The 23716-nt window shown below is 36.3% G+C and overlaps 2 protein-coding genes and 1 pseudogene across 4 annotated transcripts; all 3 read right to left on the bottom strand.

The window, feature by feature from the left end:
- Positions 1-2273: 2273 nt before the first annotated feature.
- Positions 2274-4504, bottom strand: LOC122081466 (probable purine permease 11). Its single transcript, XM_042648612.1, has 2 exons — positions 4169-4504; positions 2274-3580 (listed from the first exon to the last, which is right to left on the bottom strand). Exons 1-2 carry the CDS (start codon positions 4203-4205, stop codon positions 2475-2477), a joined length of 1143 nt encoding a protein of 380 aa, XP_042504546.1. The 5' UTR covers positions 4206-4504; the 3' UTR covers positions 2274-2474.
- A 9246-nt stretch (positions 4505-13750) lies between these two features.
- Positions 13751-16649, bottom strand: LOC122081097 (probable purine permease 11). 3 transcript variants are annotated; one of them, XM_042648069.1, is made up of 2 exons: positions 16372-16649; positions 13751-15057 (listed from the first exon to the last, which is right to left on the bottom strand). In XM_042648069.1, the coding sequence occupies exons 1-2, from the start codon at positions 16376-16378 to the stop codon at positions 13940-13942; spliced, it is 1125 nt and encodes a 374-aa protein (XP_042504003.1). In that variant the 5' UTR covers positions 16379-16649; the 3' UTR covers positions 13751-13939. The 3 variants fall into 3 exon arrangements, with proteins under 3 accessions (XP_042504003.1, XP_042504004.1, XP_042504001.1); XM_042648070.1 differs by lacking the exon at positions 16372-16649 and adding an exon at positions 16000-16278; XM_042648067.1 differs by lacking the exon at positions 16372-16649 and adding an exon at positions 15294-15962.
- A 5938-nt stretch (positions 16650-22587) lies between these two features.
- LOC122082778 lies at positions 22588-23716 on the bottom strand (annotated as a pseudogene).

Genomic DNA, 23716 nt, shown 5'->3' with positions numbered 1-23716 from the left:
GGGGGGGGGGGGGGAAGGGGAGGGGAGGGGGGGTGGTTTGGTGGTGATCAAACATGAAATATACTTGGGAGATGAATCAATTATGAAAGGAGAGCAAGATATGTGGGAAGAACATTTCCATCCGCTGCAACAAAGAAAGGGGATAATGGAAAAGAAAGAGTAATTTCCATGTTCAGAAGCTTTTCTGACTTCAATTTGCCCTTCTCATTCATGAACCTTATATTCTCAAACTGATCCGTTGAACCATATAATCTATTAGAGACCCATCAATTTAGCTTCTCTCCCAATGAGAGGAGCATAAGGGATGTCATTGACATATATTTGTCTTGCCTCATCCAGATAATGTTGATTAATGCAGGAAACAAAGCCCAAATACCCAAAAACAGGGCCATCACTTTCATCCCATCCATTGTCATGGTAAACTAACTGCAAGATTGTAATTTTCAACACCACAGAAAGTTTCTGCCTTTCTAGAACATTTTGGAAAGAAAGATGCATTTAACAAATCCACAAGGAATGCATTGCAGAGTGCTTAGATACCCACTCAGAGCCAGGAGAGTAGCAGAGATAGTGGAGGAAGGGCAAGAGTATTTATTTAATTTCAGAGTGAACATAATGAACTGAGGAGAATACTGCATTGAAGGCCAGTTGGGTTGCTGCGACGAGGGAATATGTAGAGACATGGGGGTATAATAGTCATGAATACATGTGGTTGCCTGCCAGAAGTAGTCAAAGGGAGAGAGTAATGTGAGAGTGGAGGTGGAAGGTTGGCTGGCAGAGTTAGTGTTAATAATATTCATGCTGGAATTGATGGCTGGAAAGAAGAATAGAGGGAGGAGGAGGATTGGAAAAGTTTCCATCCACTTGCTGTTCCTCCCATTTTTGTAGTACAAGCTACCCAGGAAAGTGGCTGTGGACTTACCAAATAGGACCAAGAGTGCATAGATAGCCATTTGGAGCCACCAGTTTTAGCACTTGAATCCAAGGATTGGTGGTTGGTTAGCTACTCAAAATTCATGTTACGCCAGAATTACAAGTTTGACTTATATTTAAAGGGAGCTGTAAGCCACTAACACGAATGTGGATTGAGATCAAATGCCTTGATCTTCTAATGAAGTAGAAGAAAATGAGGATCTGACTTAATTGATTGTGAGAAGTGATGATAAATTTGAAGGGTTAATGGTGCAACAGTATGTGAAGATAAAGTAGTCAAAATATAATAATATACAGTCATGAGATCTTGGAGTAATTTCTATTGCAAGAACTTATTTCCAAAAATGGAGGTGATAGAAGGGTATATGCTATTGTGATGTGGGGTAAGCGACAACTTTGTTTCTGTATTTTCGGAATATGAGCGTGTGACTTGTTATAATTGATTCTATTGATAATATAGAGAGTGGGTCTGTCATCTTGAGAGAGATGGTTCTACCTCGCCTTATATTAATTTGAGTCTCGAGAAGTGCCTTTCCTTTAGTGGTTGGGGGAAGCATTCTAACACGGTACTCTATGGCCCATTTTTTATTTTTTATTTTTGGGTGAAAAAGGTACATGACATCAATAGTGCCTTGGTTTTCAGTAAAAACATATAAAGCAATCCATCCAGAATTTCATGTAAGGGCACCGGAAGAACTTTAACAAGGGGCAGAGTGGGGTACAAAGCCTTGTAGTAATTAACACTTGAAATTGGCTTGATTAGAAAAAGGCTCTTCTAACAAGTTTAGAGTCCAATTCTATGGGCATGTTGTCCACTTCGTCATTAAATAAATTAAACAATATAACTCCAAATTCTTTTACTTTTATTGATTTAGCTCTTAAAGATTAATAATACCAAAAAGAAGGTTAGATTCGAGGTGGATCTTTGAGATTTTCCATGTGTTTTGTTCTTATTGTGGACTCCTTTCTTTGGCACAATCATGTGGAAGAGCCCAATTTATTCTTCACTGGAAGTTAAAAGGATATTTCTCAGATATCCAGTATAACCAAACATTTAGAGGCTTGTGCCTGAAGAAGTCGCTTTCTTCCTTCTAACTAGCCAACTTTAATTTTCAGATATTTGATTATACTAGTTAGTGTAATTTAACGAAACCTCTAGCTAAGCAGTAGGCTTCAACTTGTGGCAAGAAAAATCTGTGGAGGACTAATACAAATTCCCTTACAATGGATCTGTCTAAAAGATAGAACTACCACTCTTGATGCTTCAGTAAATGGTTTTTTCTGGGTTAGACTATACTGAAAGTTCCAATTCTATTCCAAATATTTCTTCTGCAAGGCTATTAAGCTCTAGTAACTAAACCAAATTCTCAATAGTGAAGTCATAATATTACATAGACTTTGCAGAGAACTTCTGTTTCAAAAATATTGAAACTTCCATTATGGTTTTAGTATGAAAAAATAACCTTTAATACAACTTAGGAAGACAAGAAGATGTACTAGAATAGAGGTTTATCCTCAGTGTAGACACCTATTCTTCTTCATCAAGAAGCAGTAGTATTAGAGCTTTCATTTGCTTCTGTTCTTGTAGCCTTCGACTTCAAATCGTCGAGATAATTTTGATACATGTAAGAAATAAACCCCCAGATAGCCAAAATCAAAGAAACCATCTTCACCCCATCCATTTTGTCATGAAAAAATATCACACCAAAGATTGGAACAATGGGCAAAGTCATTGTACTAATGACATTGCTAAAGAGTGAAGAAACCTCAAATATTAAACTCAGTGCACCAACATTAAAAACTTGCCATGCCACAGCAGTCCAAACTAAGATCATCACATAAGATACCTTTCCAATTTGCTCCATCTCTCCCTTTAGACTCCACCATTCCCTACTAGCAAAAAGACCCACCAAGCAAACACATGTTGCAGCTATTGATGGGTATACTTGCATCTCCAATATCACAGAAAATGTTTTCTTTTTCAAAACTTTCTCAAATAAAAGTTGGGTAACTGAAAGTAATAGGGAGAACAGTGCAGATGCACCTAAGGTGCATAAAAATCCAATCGCATATTGTACCTTTGTAACTCCTGTGGTACCATTGGACTCGGCATGGAGAGCAAGGAGTGAGGCAGAGATGGTAAGGATGACTACTGAATTAAGCAGAATAGGAGTGAACTTAAGGGAGTTGATGAAATAAGAGAATAGTGCATTAAAAGCCAATTGGGTTGCACAAACAAGAGCATATGTAGAAACAGGGAGATATAACAGCCCATATGCATACATTAAGTTATCACCAGCACTTAATATACCTAAGGAAGTGTAAAGGAGTACAAGGGTGATGATAGAGGGTGACTTCTTGTTGGAAGTACTGTTATGGTTTGGGATAGAAGGTTTATAGGAGAAGTAGATTAGAAGGGGGAGGACAAATGGAAATCCTGCAGTTACAACAATTGTTTGCATCCACTTACTATTTCCACCTTTGTTGTAGTAGAGTCTTCCTAGAAGAGTTGCAATGGATTGGCCTGAGAGAACAAAGAATATGTAAAGTGCCATTAAAAGCCACCACTTATATCCTCTTTTTGGTGTAGGGTGTGAGGGTTGGGTGATGACATCTTCATCCTTGGTCAAGTTTGGTTCTTGTGCTTCTGAATCATTAAGAAAACAGAGAAATGGAAGATTAGTACACCATAGAAAGTGAATCCCTGCATCTAAAAGCATTTATATTTTAGCATAAACAGATCACCTTTGTGTTTCTACATGTTTTTACAGATTTCCTAATATTCATGTTTCCTAAGACTCCCTACATCCTTCAACATTGATTGATAGAAAAACATGAAAGATCACTTTCATCATCTTAGCTTCTTAGAGATTTTGTTGCAAATAGAAATCATAAGTTGTATGCCTCATAATTTCATTATGAAAAAATTACATGAAGTGGGCTCTTATTGGAATAGAGTTGAAAGGAGAAACAACCCATTTAGTTGGGATAATCCTGCAACATCATGCAACATCATATGAGAGAGCGAGAGCTTTCAAGAGCATGGATTTCCATCCCTAATTAGTATTAAACTCTTTGTATGGCCAAACAGCCAAGATCCATTCTTGTCCAAATCTATGAAGTGGTGAATCAGTTATTCTAATATGACAAAAAGGATTCTTACAATACCACTGAAAGCATATATATATGACATGAATTGATTCAACAGAAGAGGGAAAGCCATAAATAAACTTACCAATGACCTGGACTTGCAGTTCTTGAGCTCCTCCCATGGAGAAAAAGAAGAAGATAATAGAAAGAGAGAATAAAACAAGAAGATAACTATCTAAGCACAATGGCTTCTACTAATTAAGCAAGTGGAGAGCAAGCCCAGAAAACAGAGGAAACATGAAAACATGAATTTGTAGTTTTGCAGTTGTGGTCCTAGAATTGTTGCCCATTAAATAAAAATTCTTACTCTCTTAGACAGCCAAAACTATACGTTGTTAGTGATTTCTCAATCATGTTCAGTAAGAGCATGAGATCACCGAAGGACCACCATAGGTCCATATGTACACCAAAGAACACAAAAAGCCACTGATGGTCTTAACTTGGTGTGGAAGTGTGAATCCTGTAATGAGTGGGTGGTAGAAAAGGTCATCCAGGTCAAAAGGGTTAGGCGGCTAAAGTAGCAAGTGATAAGGTTCCATATTTTTTATTTTTTTTCTGGGGGGCGTGGGGTGGGGGGTGTGTGTGGTTAAACTATATAAGGTTCCAATTATGGGCACTAAGAACTTTTTAATGTTGAATATAAGATCATATTTGAGTATAACACCTTTTTCCTTTCCTTTTTGAGGAATCTCCCAAACCAAAAGGGCATGGTACCACCGAATCAAAATTTGAAGTCTTCAGAATCATGTCATGGGTGTTTCTAAACCCATATTTTTTAAGGGGAAGTGAGGTTCCTACGTGTGCACAGTCTGCAGAAGAATCAATGGCGGCGCATGAGGAAGTATTTATAGAATCATCATTTTACTTTTTATGAAATAGTCTGATCATTTTACCCCATCATCCCATGTGTCTAGGCACAAGGCCGCATTCTCTGCACATAAACTATTTTAAAAATCCTATTTTTTAGTAAGGAAAAAGAAATGTAAAATGCTAATGCCCATATTCTTGCACATACTCTCTCACAAACCATCCATGGACCTCACACCTTCTCTCTTCAATGAATGCACCTTTTAGTGTATGACTCATCACCCCGCCCTCATTGTTGATGCAAAAGTGCAATTCAAGGTCTTGGGAAACGTTCTCTTGAAAGAAAACACCGTGAGGAGGAATTCGTGTGTGATGGCGGGGAGATCGGATCTTCGATAATGTTATACGGTGTGTAGCGTAGATCCAAGGGTTGGAGCATCTTGGACTGCATTTCCAAGCCTTGGGTTGCGTGTTTGAGGACTGTGTTTGAGAGAGAGAGAGAGAGTTAATGTATCCTATAATCAACTTAGAGAACTTTTTCCCTTATAAGAAGGGAGGCGTCTGGATCTCTCCAACCCTATAACTCGCATGTTGGAAAGGTCATGGAATATGCATAAATCTTTCAACCGTCTGATGCGTTTTGAAAAAGTTGGAGAGATTAATGAGGATGAACAATAAAATAATTTGTAGATAAAGGGTAGAAAAATCATTTCATATGAGAATAAAAGAGTTTCTAGTGGACTGAAAACCTATTCCCATAGAATATTGACATTATTTGTTGTGTATAATGACAAAGTTAGGGTTAATGATTGTACAATTGTTCATAATGTACTGTCAAAATGTGTGCTTTTCTAACCAATGTGTCTGGGGCTATAATTTTGGCACGTGTAAAATTTCAATGGATAGAGTTTGATGGACCCTACATGAGAACCAATTTTCAATGCTTGCATGTGAGCTAGCTGTCAGCCCTGCTAGTTGTGGTGGGCCTGGCTACACCGCATGGTTATCTCTTTCCATATTTAGAAAAGAGAAAATTGGATTTATAATATCTTCAGCATTTATCTCCTAAGTTCCAAGAAATAATAATTTTTTTTTTTTAAAAAAGTTCCTAATAAAATCACAGAAATGCAATTAAATATGAAATCCTTGGAATCAATTGGTATTAGTTGCTAATTGACGCCATAGATTTTATGTATATCACGCTATCATCTTTGGCGTGGACGTCAGTGTTTGGGTCAATAAGAGAGAGTGTGAGAACATCTTCAGCACATGATGGGGTGAAGGAAGCATGGTCTTTTGTCACCTGCTGTGATTGGACTTGAGAAAACGTTTTTTTTCCCTTCAATAAAATAGTGTTTGTCAAGTAGTAGAAGTTTATAGTAGTTGCATTCAAGTTTTGATGCATTTTCAGACTATTGGATTTTTATTTATGACATTTCTGGAAGTCACAAGCCAGATATGAGCCGTCCATTTTCATGATTTTCATAAATAAATTTACTTTGAATTGGGAAAGTGACCAATAGCGGTTAGAGGGTCATATACATAGGATGCATGCCAATATTTGTAAGGTATTTTATTGCTTTAGACACTAAATTTGACATATAATTAATCTAAACCATGTCCTCTCCATCCAACAATTAGAATAGACACATCAATTGTCCACATGGTAGAATAGATATCTTGTGAGACTTGAAAAGGTATCATAACACACTGACTTATTTCTGCATTTCTTATATAGATTGTATCATTTTGTATTTTTTGGACAGCATATACCACATTAGTCTTTTTTTTTTTTTTTTGACTCGCTGTTGTTTCATTTAGTTTTATGAAGGAAAAAAGAGCTTGTCGGAGCATGGCTCTTGTGCCCAGACAAAGGTCCACCCTTATGAAAGATAAAAGTCACATCCATATTGATGCTCCCATAAGTTCTCTCACTGGCCATCACGTTGATGCAGAAGCCAAGCTTCGGGACAAAAAACCCTCTCCTTTATTTATATTGTGAGGAAAGGGATAAGCACATTGCCTCTGTGCAATAAGTTAGCAGAAGGCACTAATAGGGGCATGGGATGGGGTATCAGATAGGTGTGGTCAGGGTCATTTCAAATTAGGGAAGAGAAATAGACACATTGGTGTGCTACCTTATGGTATCGGTTTTTCCATTATATATTATGTAAGGTGAAAAAAATATTCTTGTAGCAACAGTTAGGTAATGTCATGCAAAATGTAAACTTCATAGTTCATCCTCCTAAAGAGAATGTATGCATATAATACACTCCATGGATAGCCCACCAATGGAATGCTCTAGTCCAATGATGGGAAGCTATCCTTGCTCTTGGTGCTGACACTCCTAATGGAAGAATGTATGGTAGTTAAGAGCCGTCAAGGGGATCTTTTAAAGGGGGCAGCATAGTTGATGAGCAACGAACTTGGTATGAGCCGTAAATTCGAAGTCTTAAGTTCGACTCCCAGTAGACACACCTTGGGCCACTGACACGGGGTGTTTAGTGCTCTTCATTGTTTTTATGGGCCCGTGGGACTAGTCAGGTTGAAGGCCTAGATACCCATCGTTAATGAAAAGAAAAAGAAAAAGAAAAAAAATAAAAGAACAAAAGCTTAAGCATGTTGACTTAGAATTACAATAAAACAATAACAATAGGGAAATTGTTTTCCGTGGGGGAAGTGTGGTTCCTGTGCCTAACACATGTGGGGCGAAATCACTGGCACGCCCCCCATGAAAAAGAAAATGACTTTTAGATGGATGCTTTCTTGTGTGTTCTTCCATTGGTCCTTGCGCATACATACGAATTACAAATCATTCTGTTTTTGTAAACCATTATTTAGGAATTAAAAAAAAAAAAATTAAAGGGGGGGGGGGATGGAGAGTGGATCAAGCTCTCAGGCGAGAACCATTCTCATACAATTTTGATCCACACACATGGAACCCACACAAAGAAAAACCCTGTATTGTATTCTATATGTGTGGATCAAATCATACGAGAATGGTTCTCGTACGAGTACTTGATCCACTCTGATGCGTTAAAAGATAATCATAGGATTGAGTAAGCTTTGCTGGTTAATGGTGAGCTACTCGTAAACCAAATTGTAAATAGGAATTGTGTCTTTATCTTGAAAAGATTTGCATTAATTCTGTTCCACTGTTGAATTGGAAAATTAAAACAGTAAATTTAGATTGGAATCTCATTCATGTTGAAGTTTGCTACCCACATTATTGCTTCACTTTCAATATCTACTGTTGTCTTGTTCAGAACTAATTAATTAGGCGCCTCTCCAACTGCCTTAATTATATCATACCTACCAAAATAATTAATGATAATTTAATGTGGTTAGAAAGCAACATAGATTTCAAACTATTTTCAACTCTATTTATGAATGTCTTATGTCACTATATGGACATGCCATGCTCCGTCTATATAATGGGTCACATTACAGTTTGACACCCAAATGGTTCCTATATACGGGTTTACACCTCAACGGGTCAAACTTGTTATGTGCCACTCTAATGGGTCAGATTACAGATTGACACTCTAATGGGTCCTCAAGGGGTATGGGTTGGATTTGTTATATGCCAACAGTCCCAATGGGTCAGTCCAACCAATTGGTAACTGCCACCTCACTTATGAGGCATTTACAAATCAAACAGAAACAGCCAATAATCGGTCAAAATGATCTGGCTCCTCTATGGTGCGGCAAGGTGGCAGCACATGTCCAATGGCTAACACTTAGGCATAGACCCCAACACATGAATGAATGCCTCAAGGTTTTTCAAGCCGTTGGATGTACGTTGCCACCCTTGCCATGCTAGAAAAGAGCCCCATCCACTTGAACTCTATAAATGACTTGATTTTTTAATCGAAATTCTGTCAAATTCAATAATTAAATCCACTAGATTTTGATTTCAATTTCAATTCCTCAACCCATGGGTATCCTAATCATGAATGGACATATATCGGAAAGCATGCCTATATAAGAATGGGTATATGATTAAATTAGGGTATGAAATTTGGAAAATAATTAACCAATCTAGAAAATTTCACTATCTATCCAAGTGGTTGGAATTGCCAGCACATTTTGCAATGTGATTGAGTTCGATGGACCACTATAAAAAATAACAATTCAATATATGAGATTTTCACCTTCACAGGGTTTAGAAGGGGCAAATTCAGGCACTGTTACCCCCTCTCTTCGTACTAGAGGTTGTTTCCAAGTTAGGTGGCCAACTATGATAAACTTTTATTAAAGGACAAAGTTTTCCTTTACTACTCGGTGAAGGAAGAGAGGTCCTGATGTGACCCCCTCTCTCCCCATATATATACCCCCCATCATACACAGTGTCAATGGGCTCTGGTGAATTGATGCCCATTCATTGTGGCCTCAGGAAACGCAATCCTCTATCTAATCTCAAGTCTCAACCATGAAGTGTCGATTTTTCCCTTTTAAATTAAACCTTTGAATAGTGACTTATCTTTACTTAATGAAAGATGAAACTATATTTTTTTAATGAAGAAGACCAACCTGTATTTGTGGTCTTAATCTTCTATTTAAATAAGATTTTCTAACATCAACGTTTTCGGTCCTGTGGGTCTTTGTCTAGCCCTAGTGAGTTCCTCCGCCCCGGTGTGGGGCCTAGCACTAAGAGGGGAAAAAAAAAATTTCAGTCTTGGTCTAAGATTGATTGTAAGACCAATGACCTGATATGACGAAAAATGTTGGGCAACTAAAATTGATTGTAAGACCAATGACCTGATATGACGTAAAATGTTGGGCAACTAAAATAGTTTATATAGGAAAAAGAATATTTTAATATATGCCATCACATTGGTTCGTACCATTTTTTATTTTCTCTATGAAATGAGTGATTAAAATTCTTTAAATGACACTTCTATAGGTGTATTTAGAACATGAACAAGTATTTTCTAGGTGGGATATAAAGACTACGCTGCGTGACCAATATGATTGAAGAATCATTGAAAGAAATTTGATCTCTCTAATACATGCCAAGGGGTATGCTAGATTGATAAAGTGCCATGCTTATAAAGTTTAAATCATTTTTTATGAAAATGTCTAATGAGTGGATTTATAGATTTACCTTCTCTATGAGGGGTTTTATTAATTTTTTTCTTTTACTTTTGATTAGCCAGCATGGGTGCCAACTTGGTTGATCTTGATAGTAATGTAGTAGAAGTTGAATAAACTTTTATTAATAAATTGGGAGGAAATTAGAGACATCGTCGACTTTATTGTACTTAACAACTCAATAAATAAGAGGACTAAGATAAGAAGAGCATATGAAACTTTTTCAAAAGGATAAAAAGATAGATAAACAGATATCTAAGGTATAGTGACCGCATGCTCAATCTTTCCCTTTCCCTTTTTAAAAAATAATTTAAAAATATTTAATTGAGATTGAATTCCTTGTGTATCTGATAAACTATTATTAAATCAGTACTCATTCAAAAGAGATTCTAATGCCCAATAGCCATGAACGGCAAATAAGTCTTCTTCCTTTTAAGTGGCCCATTTGGAAAAGCATCATCTCTTTCTTTAGAGGATTTTTTATTGGCATGCATTCTTTTATATATATATATATATATATATATATATTCATACATATCTAGTGTTATTCTTGCAAATAGTGTGCACTTTCTTAATTATAATCTTGAATTTTTTTAAAACTTGTATTTGACCACTTGAAAATTTTTAATTTAACTAAAACTTCATAGGTGAGCGTGAGATATGGGAGTTTGAGCTAGTAAACAACGTGCCGTCTCAAAAATCAGGTCCTTGTGGAGTCCCCATCATAGAAAAGAATATGACATTCAACCACCAAATGAATTTTGGGACTAATTTACCTAGTCGCATGGCCTTGCACTAGTATGGAACCAATGAGAACGTGCATTGGGTATCAACATGGATGGGTTTCTCGATTTCACAGGGTAGGATAGTAAAATCACATGATCCTGTGTCTTGATGCAAGGGCCACGTGATCAGATAGCATTATTTTCCCTTATTAAAAATATTAGATTGTTTACTTTACGTGATTGAATTGGACCAACTTGTTTTAGCTGATGATATGTTATTTTGCTTGAGCAATAGCTCCATCAACTTGGGTCATATTACATATGTATATTGGAGGGGCCTACACATACATTTTTTGCCACTATATAAAAGCATATTTATTACGGCGGTAAAAAATATGTCACCATTGCCAGATATAGTGTACTATATGGTCATGGTTAAAAGAAAATCATTAGATAATGAAGACATAACAGTGGTAACAATTTTTTTTTTTTAATCTAATTTCCACAAAAGCTTATGTGAGTCATGGTTAGTTTCAGTTTGAAACCTAATGAAATGGATGTTTGCTTGACTGAGAGATATAAAATTTTGAAAAATAGATTGAAAAAGTTTCATAATTTTAAAAGCACAAAATTTGTTCACATGTAAATACATCCCATGTAACACTTTTCCATTTACATTTAAATTCTGGAATTGCCACTCGCATCATTCGTCTGTTCCTTTACACAAAGATCTATCTGTTTTGGGTCAATTCACTTACTTGTTCATTTGGATTAACTTATTAAGTGAATTAATTGTGCCTAAATTTACTAACTGTGGTCTAATATAGGACTGCCCTAGCATCAGTCCTGATGGTTAGGATTAGGTATAAGACCTATCTTGTTGATTGCAGGTTTGGTATGTCAGGTATAAGCCCTATCTTGTTGATGACAGGTTTGGTATGTCAAAAACATAAACCAGGGAAGATGGGTCCCAAATTGGATACATTATGAAATTGCTAGCATTTCCAAAGGTGAAAGTTTTCTTTCACTGTAGGTGACAGGAAAACAATCACTGGGATGCCATAAAACTACGGATTTGGATCCTCTGTGGCGCAACACAGTGTTTGGCGTGCATCCAACTCCTTGGGCTGTGTGTGACCGCCTTGGATTTCATGCCAAGGCACTTTTGACCATTAGATGTGAGCCAGACACTGTGCTACGTCACAGAGGAATTCAATCTTAAAACTACCCTCTCCACTATTTTAGAAGTTCGATCAGAGTGTCGTAACCCATGAGTAAAGAGAGTTTGCGACAGAAAACTCAGTCCTTCCCACAAACGCCGAAATTTGACGTCGGCTAGGATTTGCCTGTAATAGGGTCGATAAGAACCAGTACCAACAGGAACCCTACCAAGACTTAGCAGATTAGCAGTCCAAAGTAAAATACATTGTGTAGGAAGCATTCCAACCTCTAAAATGCTCTGTTTCTCCCTTTAATTGGACTCTACATTCTCCACTAGCAAAGGCCAACCAGGCAAACACATGCCCATGAAGGTGAATTAAGCACTGAAGGTGTGATGAATTAAGCAGAAAATAAGTGAACCTATTGGGTGAAGAATGAGAAAAGAGCAGTGAAGAGCTCTTGAGTTGCAAAAGAGTTGGGGAATTAATAGAAATGGGAAGGTATAACAGGCCATACAAATGAGTACATTATTGGTGAAGAGGTAGAGAACTAGAATGCCTGCAGTTAGGGTGAGCATTGTCATCCATTTGATATTTCTACCTTTGTCATAGTAATTTCTTCCCGGCACAGTAGCAGTTGCCAGAGAGAGGAAAAGAGAATGTAAAATGCTGCTGTGATCTATCATATCAAGGTCCTGGTGTAGCAAATGGTGAGGCAAGCGGCACCTTCGATGGTTGGGTGATAATAGTTGCATCCTAATCTTTCTTGTTGGTCCTAAGTTGGTAATAACACAGAAGAAGGACAAAACTAGTGTTCAAGAAAAGGAAAACCATGCACAAAAATACATCATAAACTTCAGCAACACCTTCTATCCAGTATACAACACAATTAAAATTTGCAAAAGCATGCTTAGTGTACTCACTCTGTGACACACCTAAAAGCTGTGTAATCAACATTTGCCGGAAAGCCATGATATTTCTTGCAGAGCGAGAGTACAGGTAAAAACAGGGATCAGAGTTTCTTTTTCAATCACCATGATATTTCTTGCCTTGATGATTAACACCTAATGAACAATATATTTGGATAAGAATTGTCGTCGGCTATAAATTCTGAAGCTTTCCTACACTTGAAGCTACGGAATAAAGCAATCTTATATTTTATCTGATGGAGAGAATCTTTAGCTTCATTTAACTTTGGTTTTTCAATGTGAATAAAATCAATAGGAACTTACATGAAAAAACAATCTCATATTTTATCGGATGAGGAATCTTTAGCATCAGCCAGACACCTCTTATCACCAATTGTCATTCAAGCACACCCAGCATCACAGCTTTTATATTCCATCAACAGTGAAAGGCAAGGGGCAGGATCACTGAGTCTTAGCACAACTCATTTGTTTTCTTGGTTCAAAACAGTTAAAGTGAGTTGATGGGATGTATTAACAAATGGATTTTTGTTGTACAAGAAGTCAACTTGGAGATTCATGCAGACCCAGAAAGTTATATTGGTTAAGGACCAATCTTAAAACTCTTTAGCATGAAAAGAAAAGGCCAAAATCTTACAGATAAGTTTGGGTTTCTAACTTTGAGTTTCCCCCAAAGAATTAGAAGAAGATAACAGATGCAATAACAAAAAGCAAGAAAAAATGTAAACAAGTGGCTTCTATCAGGGACAAAATGGGGTACATAGTACCAGGTTGCGATCTCATAGCCATTAATGCAGAATTATAACAGCAAATTCAAGAGAGTGCTTAATAGCTGTAGATTCAAGAGAGTGCTATACTTTATTTTAAGACCAACACATACCAGAGTTTAGATACTACTATTAGAGACAAGTAGAGAAGTCATATTTCATATCCTACAAGATAAAATACACTTCTATCAAGCTTAAATCCCTGGTCTAATAACCATTAGTGCCAAATAAATCTGACAAAAGAGATAGAGGAGAATGAGGATGGATCAATGGACCTATAAATGTGATACAACAATTTGGGAGAAAAAAAGTGAGAATAAACTAACAGTCAAATATTTTCCAACAATCTTTTCGATTTCTGTTTTATACACATTGATTCAAACAATCTGCCTCTCTAAAGTAGACTCAATTAGAACTTCATTAACATGATTTTGTGCTGCCTTCAGCTTAGAATCGTCAATGTATTGCTGATACAAATAAGAAGCAAAGCCCCAAAATGCCATCAACATCGCCACCACCATCACCCCATCCATCTTGTCATGGAAAAATATTACAGCAGCAATAGGACCAAGAGCCAAAGCCAAGGTACTAATTACATTGGAGAAAAGTGAAGATACCACAAAAATCAACCCCACAACACCAACAGAAGACACTTGCCAAGCCACAGCTGTCCAAACTAATGTCATCACATAAGATACTCTCCCCTTTCCAAACCCATCCATCTCTCCTTTCAAACTCCTCCATTCACCACTGGCAAAGAGGCCTACTATGCAAGCACATGTCGCAACAAATGATGTGTAGATCTGCATTTCTAATACCACAGAAAATGTCTCTCTTTTCAGAACCTTTTGGAAGGAAAGCTGCATGAGCGAAAGCAGTAGAGAGTAAATGGCTGATGCACCGAGGGTGCACAAGAAGCCCAAAATGTACTTCCCCCTAGACACTCCGGCAGGTTCTGTGGAATCAGAGTGAACCCCAATGAGGGCAGAAGATAAGCTAAGGATGACAACAGAATTGAGTATTAAAGAAGTGAACTTTTGAGAATTGATGTAGAATGCAAAGACTGCATTAAATGCCAACTGGGATGCACATACGAGGGAATAAGTTGAGGCAGACAAGTACAAAAGCCCGGTTGAGTACATCATGTTGTCACCAGCTAGGAGCACACCAAGTGACACATACAATAAGGTGAGAGTGGTAACAGAAAGCTGAGTAGACACAGTAGTTTTAGTGGTGGTTGAAGAATCTTGAGAGGATAGGATGAAGAGTGGGATAAAGAGTATAGGAAAGGCTGCAGTTTGGACAAGAGTTGCCATCCATTTACTATTTCCACCTTGGTCATAGTAGAATCTCCCAAGAAGAACAGCAGCAGTTTGACCAACAATAAGAAAGAAAATGTTCACTGACACCATAAGCCACCACTGCCAGAGTCTGACAGGTGATTGACCCATAGTCCCTCCATCTTTGAGGAAATGCGGTTCTTGAATTTCTTGTTCTGGAAAGTAAAAAACAAAAAGAAAATCAGTGTTGGTAATTCAATGGGGTTTAACAAGATACACCACAACTTTCCATTTTCAGGAAAAAAGTAATAGGAAAATGCAAAAAGAGAAAGAGGAGCTTCTAATATTGAAAACGGGATAATGAACTGAGTAATCAAGGATGTTGGGGGGTAAGGAAAATAATCAAGATTAAATTTTGTCCAACAGGTTAATATTTTTCATTCTCAATTACCATCAACATTTGTAATTTGCATGGAAAAGGAGGAGGCACAATATAATCAGGTCGAGCATGGCCTCAACAGGGGAGAAAAGAATCTGATCATCCAGGAAACCACTGCAGGTGGCAACCTCCCTAATGATAGTCCACTCAAATCACAGCATTAGCGTTTTCAAAAATGTCAAATAATTATATAGAGCATTCAATATAGTAATCCAATTTTGTAGGGAATATGTGCAAAAGAAAAGATGTAATTAGGGCTTTCTGTGTACCTACACGATTGGCATTGTTATTAAAGATAGAATTAATATAGGGTAGAAGCGGATGAAACCCATGTACCTATTAATATTGGAACTTGAAAGCTCTGGGGAATCTAGAACCTTTTTCTTTGTGGAGGGGAGAATGGTGAAAGTGCTTGATGATCAAAGTCCATTATTTATGATGAACAAATAAAATTCAGAAGGTGTAATAATCCTCAATTATGGGCAGTGTAACTAGTTTGGTGGTGAATTATTGGAAGGTTGAAGACTATGAGGGACTGGTTTTTCAGAAACTATTTAGGAACCACAAGTAAGGCTGGGGGAATTGAGAGTGAACTAATGTCCACGATTCAAGGAAAAATGATGAAAGCCCAGTTGCCCTAAACTTCTCAATTGTTGCAAATCAAGCAGTATTGATGACTGTTCAGGAAAAGCATAAGAATATTGTGAGAGATGCTGACCCATTTTTTATCCTTAGCAGAGTGGAAAGAAAAAGTTCATCTTCTTCTTTTCCTTCTTCTCTCCACCTCTCAACTCCTCCTCCTCCTCCTCCTCCAGGGCATACTTCTTTAGCGCCCGGAGCTTATAATGAAAAGTGCACGGAACCCACTTTTGGTATCATCATCCCCTTCAATTTGACGGCTGAAGGAGGTCCAAACTCAAATGGGTTTTCACTTTTGACTATTAATTCCATTAACATGTTTGTCAATTAGAACTCAACAGGAATTCATCTAGCAAGGGGGTTTCCAATTCCCATGAAATGTTCACTAGCAGAAAAATAATACTATTAAATATTTCTTGCATTAAAAAAGATGAGAGAGAAAGAGAGATACCGGGCATGGCGAGTTGCAGTGGCTGAAAGCTTGGAAGTCGGCCAACAAGAAGACAATCCTTCTTTTCTCTTTCTCTCTCTCTCTCTTTCTCGGACTAGAAATCAGATTAAATCGTTGACCATCGTTAGGGTTTCTTTAGCTTTGTCTAAGCTGAAGTGAGAACGCCGCTGAGGAGGATCGATCTCTACAGTAATTGTTCTTCTTGTGTTTCTGAATTTGTCCAACTAATTCTTAGGTAACAGAGATTAGCGGGAAACTCGAGCCACGAGAACACTGAATGGAGCCACGTGGGAAAATATTTTCTTCAATATTGGAATGAAGGCTATGTTTGCTTGCTAAGAAAATTTATAGGAAATTTTAAAGGAAGTAAATAGTGAAATGTTAAAATTTAAGAAATAAATTTCTGGAATTATTTATGAATATCCCATGTGATTATAAAAATTATTTAAACTTTTCATCATATTTAGTGATGATCATTTTACTTGTAATTTTTATTTTATATTTTATGACTAATGATTTTTTATTCAAAGTGATATTTAAAATCTAAATACGGGGATTAATTGGGGATTGGCATCCTTTCCTGAGCATTGATCGTCTATGTCTTACCATAGTTATTTGGGAATCGACACGTATTCAAATGGTGATTCAATGGCTTTGGGTACGACACCTTTGTTTTGATCAATAGAAGCACAACTGTTAAATCATTGCTTAGATACATGTCGATCGTTCAGATAGCTATGAATAGACCTGAACAGTCAATACTCAAGAAAAGAGTCAGATCTATAATTTGTTGTTAATGATGCTGTCAAATGGAGTGACGATTACAAAACTTTTCTTTTCCAATTTACTGTGATTTGAAAAATACTCCTTCACTTCTACTCCAAAAAAGGATAAAAAGAGAGAGATACTTCTTCACGTATAAGGTATGTGGCCTACATTTATCTTCACGGATTAGTGACACACTAACATTGGACTATGGTTAGTTCAAATGGAATGGTCATACGTCATGTTCAAAAGTGGTTCAAACTAAAAAATTAAAAAAAATTAAAAAATAAAAAATGTTAAAATGCAAACAAATATTAAAAAAACAAAAAACACAAAAATGGTATAAATCTTCAACGATTAGAGTTGAAAAATTAGTAAACCAAAAAATAAATAATAAATTATAGGATCAAATCATGTCACATTAATTAAATATTAATATATGATGTACTAACTATAAATTTATATAATATTAAATTAAAAAATAAATAGTTTCTTTAAAATAAAGGTCTTTTCACTAAGGGTCAATGTTTTTATTTTAACAACTTGACAACGCCCAAAAAAATTTTAAATGCATTTTAACTAAATATGTGCTAGATTAAATTACTCGAGTGGTCTAATGACCATTGACTGCCTAAATCACAATATAGAGAATGAGGTGAAGTATATAAGATAAGTTTAGATAAGATTATAGGATTGCCTTCCGAAAGCCAGATTTTATGGGGATCAAAAGTGGATTTAAAGTGATTGAACTATCATATCACTGCAAGCCTATATAAGAATTGGGGGAGAGTTTTCTGTTTGGGAGTATGGCTTCTACTCTAGTACATAAGCCAATGAAAGTGTATGCAAAAGCATCAACAAGATAGGCATTATTACCTTTAAGAGGGGGTGGTGAAGATATTCCCGCCCTCCCATCTGTTTGGGCACAGCCCCCACACTCTTCCATAGAAAACATTTTTCTATAAAAACTATATTAAAGAGTTTCAAAATTTGGAACGAAAATTGATAAAATCAGTTGGATTAAACCCTGAACCTTTATTCACTGAATCTGATTGAATTATACCGAGTTCGGATGAGTTTGATTAATTCCATTCAACTGAGTTCAACCGATTCCTAACCAGTTTAAATCAGAATCAATGGATATCAATCCCAAACTTGATTCCGAGTTTTTTAAACCTTAATTCCAATTGGATCATGGTTTCTAGTGCAAGATGTCTGAACAGGTATCAGCCATCACCAAAACCAATATGGTATCGGAGTAGATCGATATCGGATCACTCATATCAGACAGAAATGCCCCTACTTTCCCTAAAAGAAATGGATTTTTGACCATTTTACCCCTAATCCATACCGTTCAATTGATATAGTATCGGTCAAGTATCAAAATCGGAGGACTTTTCAAACTGATAAGGGTGATCCAATACCAATACTTAGAGGGCCCGTTTGGTATCGTTTCTGTTCCAGAAACGCCGTTTCGTGTCAAAAATGAAAATTTCAGTTTCTGTGTCAAAACGCAGTTTTTAAACGAAAAAATAGTGTTTCAAAATTTCGGATTTTTATCGGGACTTTTTTTTTTTTTTTTTTGTAAAATGGAACGAAACTGGGAAGACTGAACCCCATTTTGGAGTTCCGTTCAATCTCGTTTTTTCAGTTTTTTTTTTCACTTTTTGTTCAAAAAAAACAGAAACGGACCATAAGTGCATCAAATAGAAGATTCTGTTTTTTCGTTCCAATAGAACGAAAAAACCCCAAAAACATTTTTTTAGAACGATACCAAATGGAGCCTTAGTTAGATATAATTTTTTGTTTTTGAACAAACTTACCCAAATGCACATGTGGAAAACCTAGCTATATTTACCTTTCTGGTTGAAAGAGGAAAAGCTTGTTGACCAATTCAATTAAAAATAGTTTCTCAAAATTTTCAACAGAAAAATTTTGAATAAAGCATACTGGTTATAAAATAAAGGGTTTTTCTTCAATTATTAAGAAAAGAGAATTTCTTAATTCAGAATGGACTCTTAGAATAATACTAAGAGCATTTCAAACTTTCGTACAATAGGGGCAAAATTAGTAATGACACCCCAATGGCAGGTTTATCATCACCCATGGTGAAGAAAAACTTTTCCCAAAAGATATGTTGTATAACTGTTGTTTAACCTAATTTTTGCATAAATGACTTCTATTTTGAGTCAAGTCGAACTTTCAAAAAATGAGTGACTTCTATTTTGAGTCAAGTCAAACTTTCGAAAAATGAGGTGACTAATTTGAAGAGTTGGTTGCATAGGATACCCCTAATTAACAATTTCGAATTTGGTGATTCAAATCAACTATAAGGTTTACCTTGTTTTGGACCTTGCCACTATTTTTAGCTGCTAAATACTCTTATTTCTTGTTTTCCTTTCAATCGCTCATACACCATGACCAATTTTGTTTTGTTTTGCCTTTTTTTTTCAATTATAATGAGATACACGGTGAAAGTTTTTGTTTGACTTGAAATTTAGTAAATGGGTGGACGGGTAAGCCCAACAAATGCACCAAACTTTAGAAATAGACAAACAACTAAATAGAAATTGTTAAAGGTTGTGGCAATAAATCAAAATTTCTTTTTTCTTTTTTGGTAAATGCAATAAATCAATGTTAAATTTCAACGCATAACAAAAGTTAATAGCAGTTGTGAGATGGCAATCTAGATAAAAATTTTAACATCCTATAGTTTACTTGGCCACATTGTTTTATTTTGGATTTTTTTTAATGCAAGATTTATTGGGTTGAAAACAAAGGAAAATAAAAGGAAGTGAAATTAATATAGAAAATAAAAATATAAACTTATGTAATCTTGATCGTGTAACTAATATAATACCTTAAAATGTGATATTCATATTTTTCAAATCAATACCTATGCGTCACTAATATTTTTCAATACAAATCCAAGTAATTTTGTTGAAAATAAAATAAAATTTAATTATTATATTTTGTTGTGAAATTTAATGATTATATTGAGAGAGAGAGAGAGAGAGGGGTAGGTTTGGATCCAAAAGTGATTTAAGTCTTAAGTGTATGATAGTTTCTCTTGTCAAGATCATTTTTTATTTGTGTTATATTAGAGGTAGGGGTTTAAGTTTGGCCCTAAAGGCCTAAACCCACCTTGAGCCTAAATCTTGTCTAACTTGGTTTATGAAGGTCAATTCGGCCTAGCCCGACCCAATCTTATATAGGGATGGGTTGGGCTTGGGTTGAGACCTAGGCCCCACTTGGCTTGGCGCAACTCGGCACGATTTTAATCCTGATCTACTATTGTGTTTAGTAATAGTGTTCTCCTCCCCTAAGCCCACATCATGTGTTACACAAGCTGTCTATATAAATTCAACCCCCATCATGTGTTACACAGGCCACATACTCTTACCTATTGAGTTAAGATGACCAAATAATCAAGCTATTTCTCCCTTCCCTCCTCATTTTCTTTACATATGTTGTTTGTGTCTCCTGTTAAGTATTGATATGAACTTTAGATACAGTAGCAATCATGAAGAATTTGGCCGAAATTTGGTCTATCTAGTTTCTGAGAGATGTGGTGATGTCAGACGATAAAAAGATCTATCTTATAACTAGATTGACAATCTTGCTTACTGCAAATTTATGGATTATGGGTGGACAAGGGCTGGCATAGTCTTACATCTCCCAAATTAACAATCTTGCTTACTGCAAATTTATGGATTAAGGGTGAACATGGGCTGGCATAGTCTTACATCTCCCCACCCCTGCCCCCCCTTGGGTAAGTATAGGCTTAACATTTGTGACGCTTTGTAAGGAAAAAAAAAATACAAGACCAATCAGGGTCAACACGGCCTAACCCTGAGCCTAGCAGAGTTGAGCCTGATCGTGAACCCGACAGGGTTGGATTGAGTTTGGGTTGAATTTTGGATCCAACCCAACCCGACTCTGTTTCACCCCTAGTTAGAGGGTATTTGAAAAGATTGTTGAGTTAATTGACTAACATAACTATAGCTCTCTCATCGTTCAATTACTTTCTTACCATGGTTAGGGTGCCATTGCTAAACATGAGGTAAATAATTAAAATCATTAGGGAAGAGTTCTTCCTAGTTGTACACCCATCCCACCCCCAAGAAAATCTTAAAAAGCAAGCCAGATATTCTTGATTAAGATATTAGATAGTTGGTCACTTTGATCTTTATTCTTCCCATTTTGGAGCCAATCATTAACGAACTCCCTAAATCATATCATTTGGATCAAATCGATCTCATTATGGAATGATTTAGGTATAGTTGTAGAGAAATGATTCTCTCTCATCATCCCTCACCAAGATCTCAATCCAAATGATATTATCCAAACAATTATAGCCAATATGATTATGTGCAACAAAAATTGGTTGAACCAGTACGGGAATGGGTAGGATCTCTGTAATTCCGCCCATCATGCCATGTGTCAAGCATAATATCATATTCCTAATGTGGTATTTATCAATACATACATAGTCAAGTAGGTGTAACCAAAATCTCCAATTAAAGTAGATAATTTACACACTAGTCCCTCTACTATAAAATATCACATAATAGACTCTAGAGAATGAATAAAATTATTATAATAACCCTAGTCTATCGAAAATGAAATTTTAGAGATTCTATAATTCATTCAACCTTTAATTAAGGGTGTCAATCGGTCCGAAACTAGGTATTCAGTTCGGTTCCAGTTTTAGTTCCAAAGAGTGTTAGTGTGATCCAGAACCTGACCATGTCCCATCTCGGTTCTAAAAATCGATACTCGTACAGAACTTATCCAATTCTGGTACAATTCCGGTTTCTATTCGAAATTTGTATTCAGTTTTATTTGGTTCCAATATCCAGTCTTAAATTCGGTCATGCTATGGAGAAGACAAAATATAAATGCTCCTTCACTAGGTTGTTAGTCTTCCCCAACAAAATAGGGTTTTAAACTTAGACTATAATTATAACTCATAAGACAATTTAAATGATTAATTACATCAGGTTTCTATTTAAATTATGTCAAGTGTTTAGTTTATAAAAAGAGAAAAAAGTTAAATTAAGTTATTCGGTTTGATTTCGGTTAGAACCATCAGTTCTTGACATAGATCTAGATCCAGACCGAACCAAATTGTAAACACTCATTTCAAATCTAGGATGTAACCATATTATAATCGGTTTGATTTGGTTCATGGTATTCGGTCTGGAACTAGATTCGATTTTCGGTTTTGGTTCCAATTTGGCACCCTTACCTTTAATACATTTCCAAAAAATGTTCGTGAAAATAAATAGTAATAAATAATATTATTTTTTCAAAAAATTTTACAAATAAGTTTACCAAAATGCCACTAGATGCAGATTTCTCTCTCTCTCTCTCTCACACACACACGCACACATTCTCAATTACTACACACACACACGCGCGCGCACACACACACACACACACGCATTCTTAATTACTAGAAGATGTTTATCCTCAATGTATACACTTATTCTTCCTAGTCAAGAAGCTTTAGAGCTTTCATTTGCTTCTGTTCTTGTAGCCTTCGACTTCAAATTATCTAGATAATTTTGATACATGTAAGAAAAAAACCCCCAGATAGCCAAAATCAAAGCAACCACCTTCACCCCATCTATTTTGTCATGAAAAAAGTATCATACCAAAGATTGGAACAATGGGCAAAGACACTGTACTATTGACATTGGCAAAGAGTGAAGACACCTCAAATATCAAAGCCAGTGCACCAGAAAAAAATTGCCATGCCACAGCAGTCCAAACTAAGATCATCACATAAGATACCCTTCCAATTTGGTCCATCTCTCCCTTTAGACTCCACCATTCCCCCAATAGCTAAAAGGCCCACCAAGCAAACACAAGTTGCAGCTATTGCAGGGTATATTTGCATCTCCAGTATCACAGAAAATGTCTTCTTTTTCAGAATTTTCTCAAATGCAAGTTCCATAAGTGAGTAATAGGGAGAACAAGGCAGAAGAACCCAAGGTGCATAAAAATCCGATCGCATATTTGCCTTCGTAACTCCTGTGGTTCCATTGGATTCAGAATGGAGAGCAAGGAGTGAGGCAGAGATGGTGAGGAGGACTACTGAATTAAGCAGAACAGGAGTGAACTTAAGGGAGTTGATGAAATAAGAGAATAGTGCATTAAAAGCCAATTGGGTTGCACAAACAAGAGAATATGTAGAAACAGGGAGATATAACAACCCATATGCATAAATCAAGTTATCACTAGCTCTAAAAATACCAAAGAAGGTGAAAAGGAGTACTAGGGTGATGATAGAGGGTTACCTCTTGTTGGAAGTATTGGTGTGGTTTGGGTTAGAAGGTTTATCGGAGAAGTAGATTAGAAAGGGGAGGACAAATGGAAATCCTACTGTTACAACAGTTGTTTGCATCCACTTACTATTTCCACCTTTGTTATAGACTTATAGTAGAGTCTCCCTAGAAGAGTTGTAATGGATTGGCCTGACTGAACAAAGAATATGTAAAGTGCCATTAAGAGCCACCACTTATATCCTCTTTTTGGTGTAGCTTCAACTTTGGCCAAGTTTGGTTCCTGCATG

This window comes from Macadamia integrifolia, chromosome 6 (assembly GCF_013358625.1).
Source record: "Macadamia integrifolia cultivar HAES 741 chromosome 6, SCU_Mint_v3, whole genome shotgun sequence".
NCBI classification, from domain to species: domain Eukaryota; kingdom Viridiplantae; phylum Streptophyta; class Magnoliopsida; order Proteales; family Proteaceae; genus Macadamia; species Macadamia integrifolia.
This window is presented reverse-complemented; position numbering and strand designations above follow the sequence as displayed.

What these genes read in the sequence shown, in the direction of transcription:
- LOC122081466 (XM_042648612.1), bottom strand. Translation starts at nt 4,205, where the DNA reads ATGGGAGGAGCTCAAGAACTGCAAGTCCAGGTCATTG. An exon ending in ACTGCAAGTCCAGGTCATTG is followed by an intron (nt 3,581 to 4,168) that starts GTAAGTTTATTT and finishes TTAATGATTCAG; the next exon opens with AAGCACAAGAACCAAACTTG.
- LOC122081097 (XM_042648067.1), bottom strand. Translation starts at nt 15,315, where the DNA reads ATGCAAATTACAAATGTTGATG. An exon ending in GCAAATTACAAATGTTGATG is followed by an intron (nt 15,058 to 15,293) that starts GTAATTGAGAAT and finishes TTTACTTTCCAG; the next exon opens with AACAAGAAATTCAAGAACCG.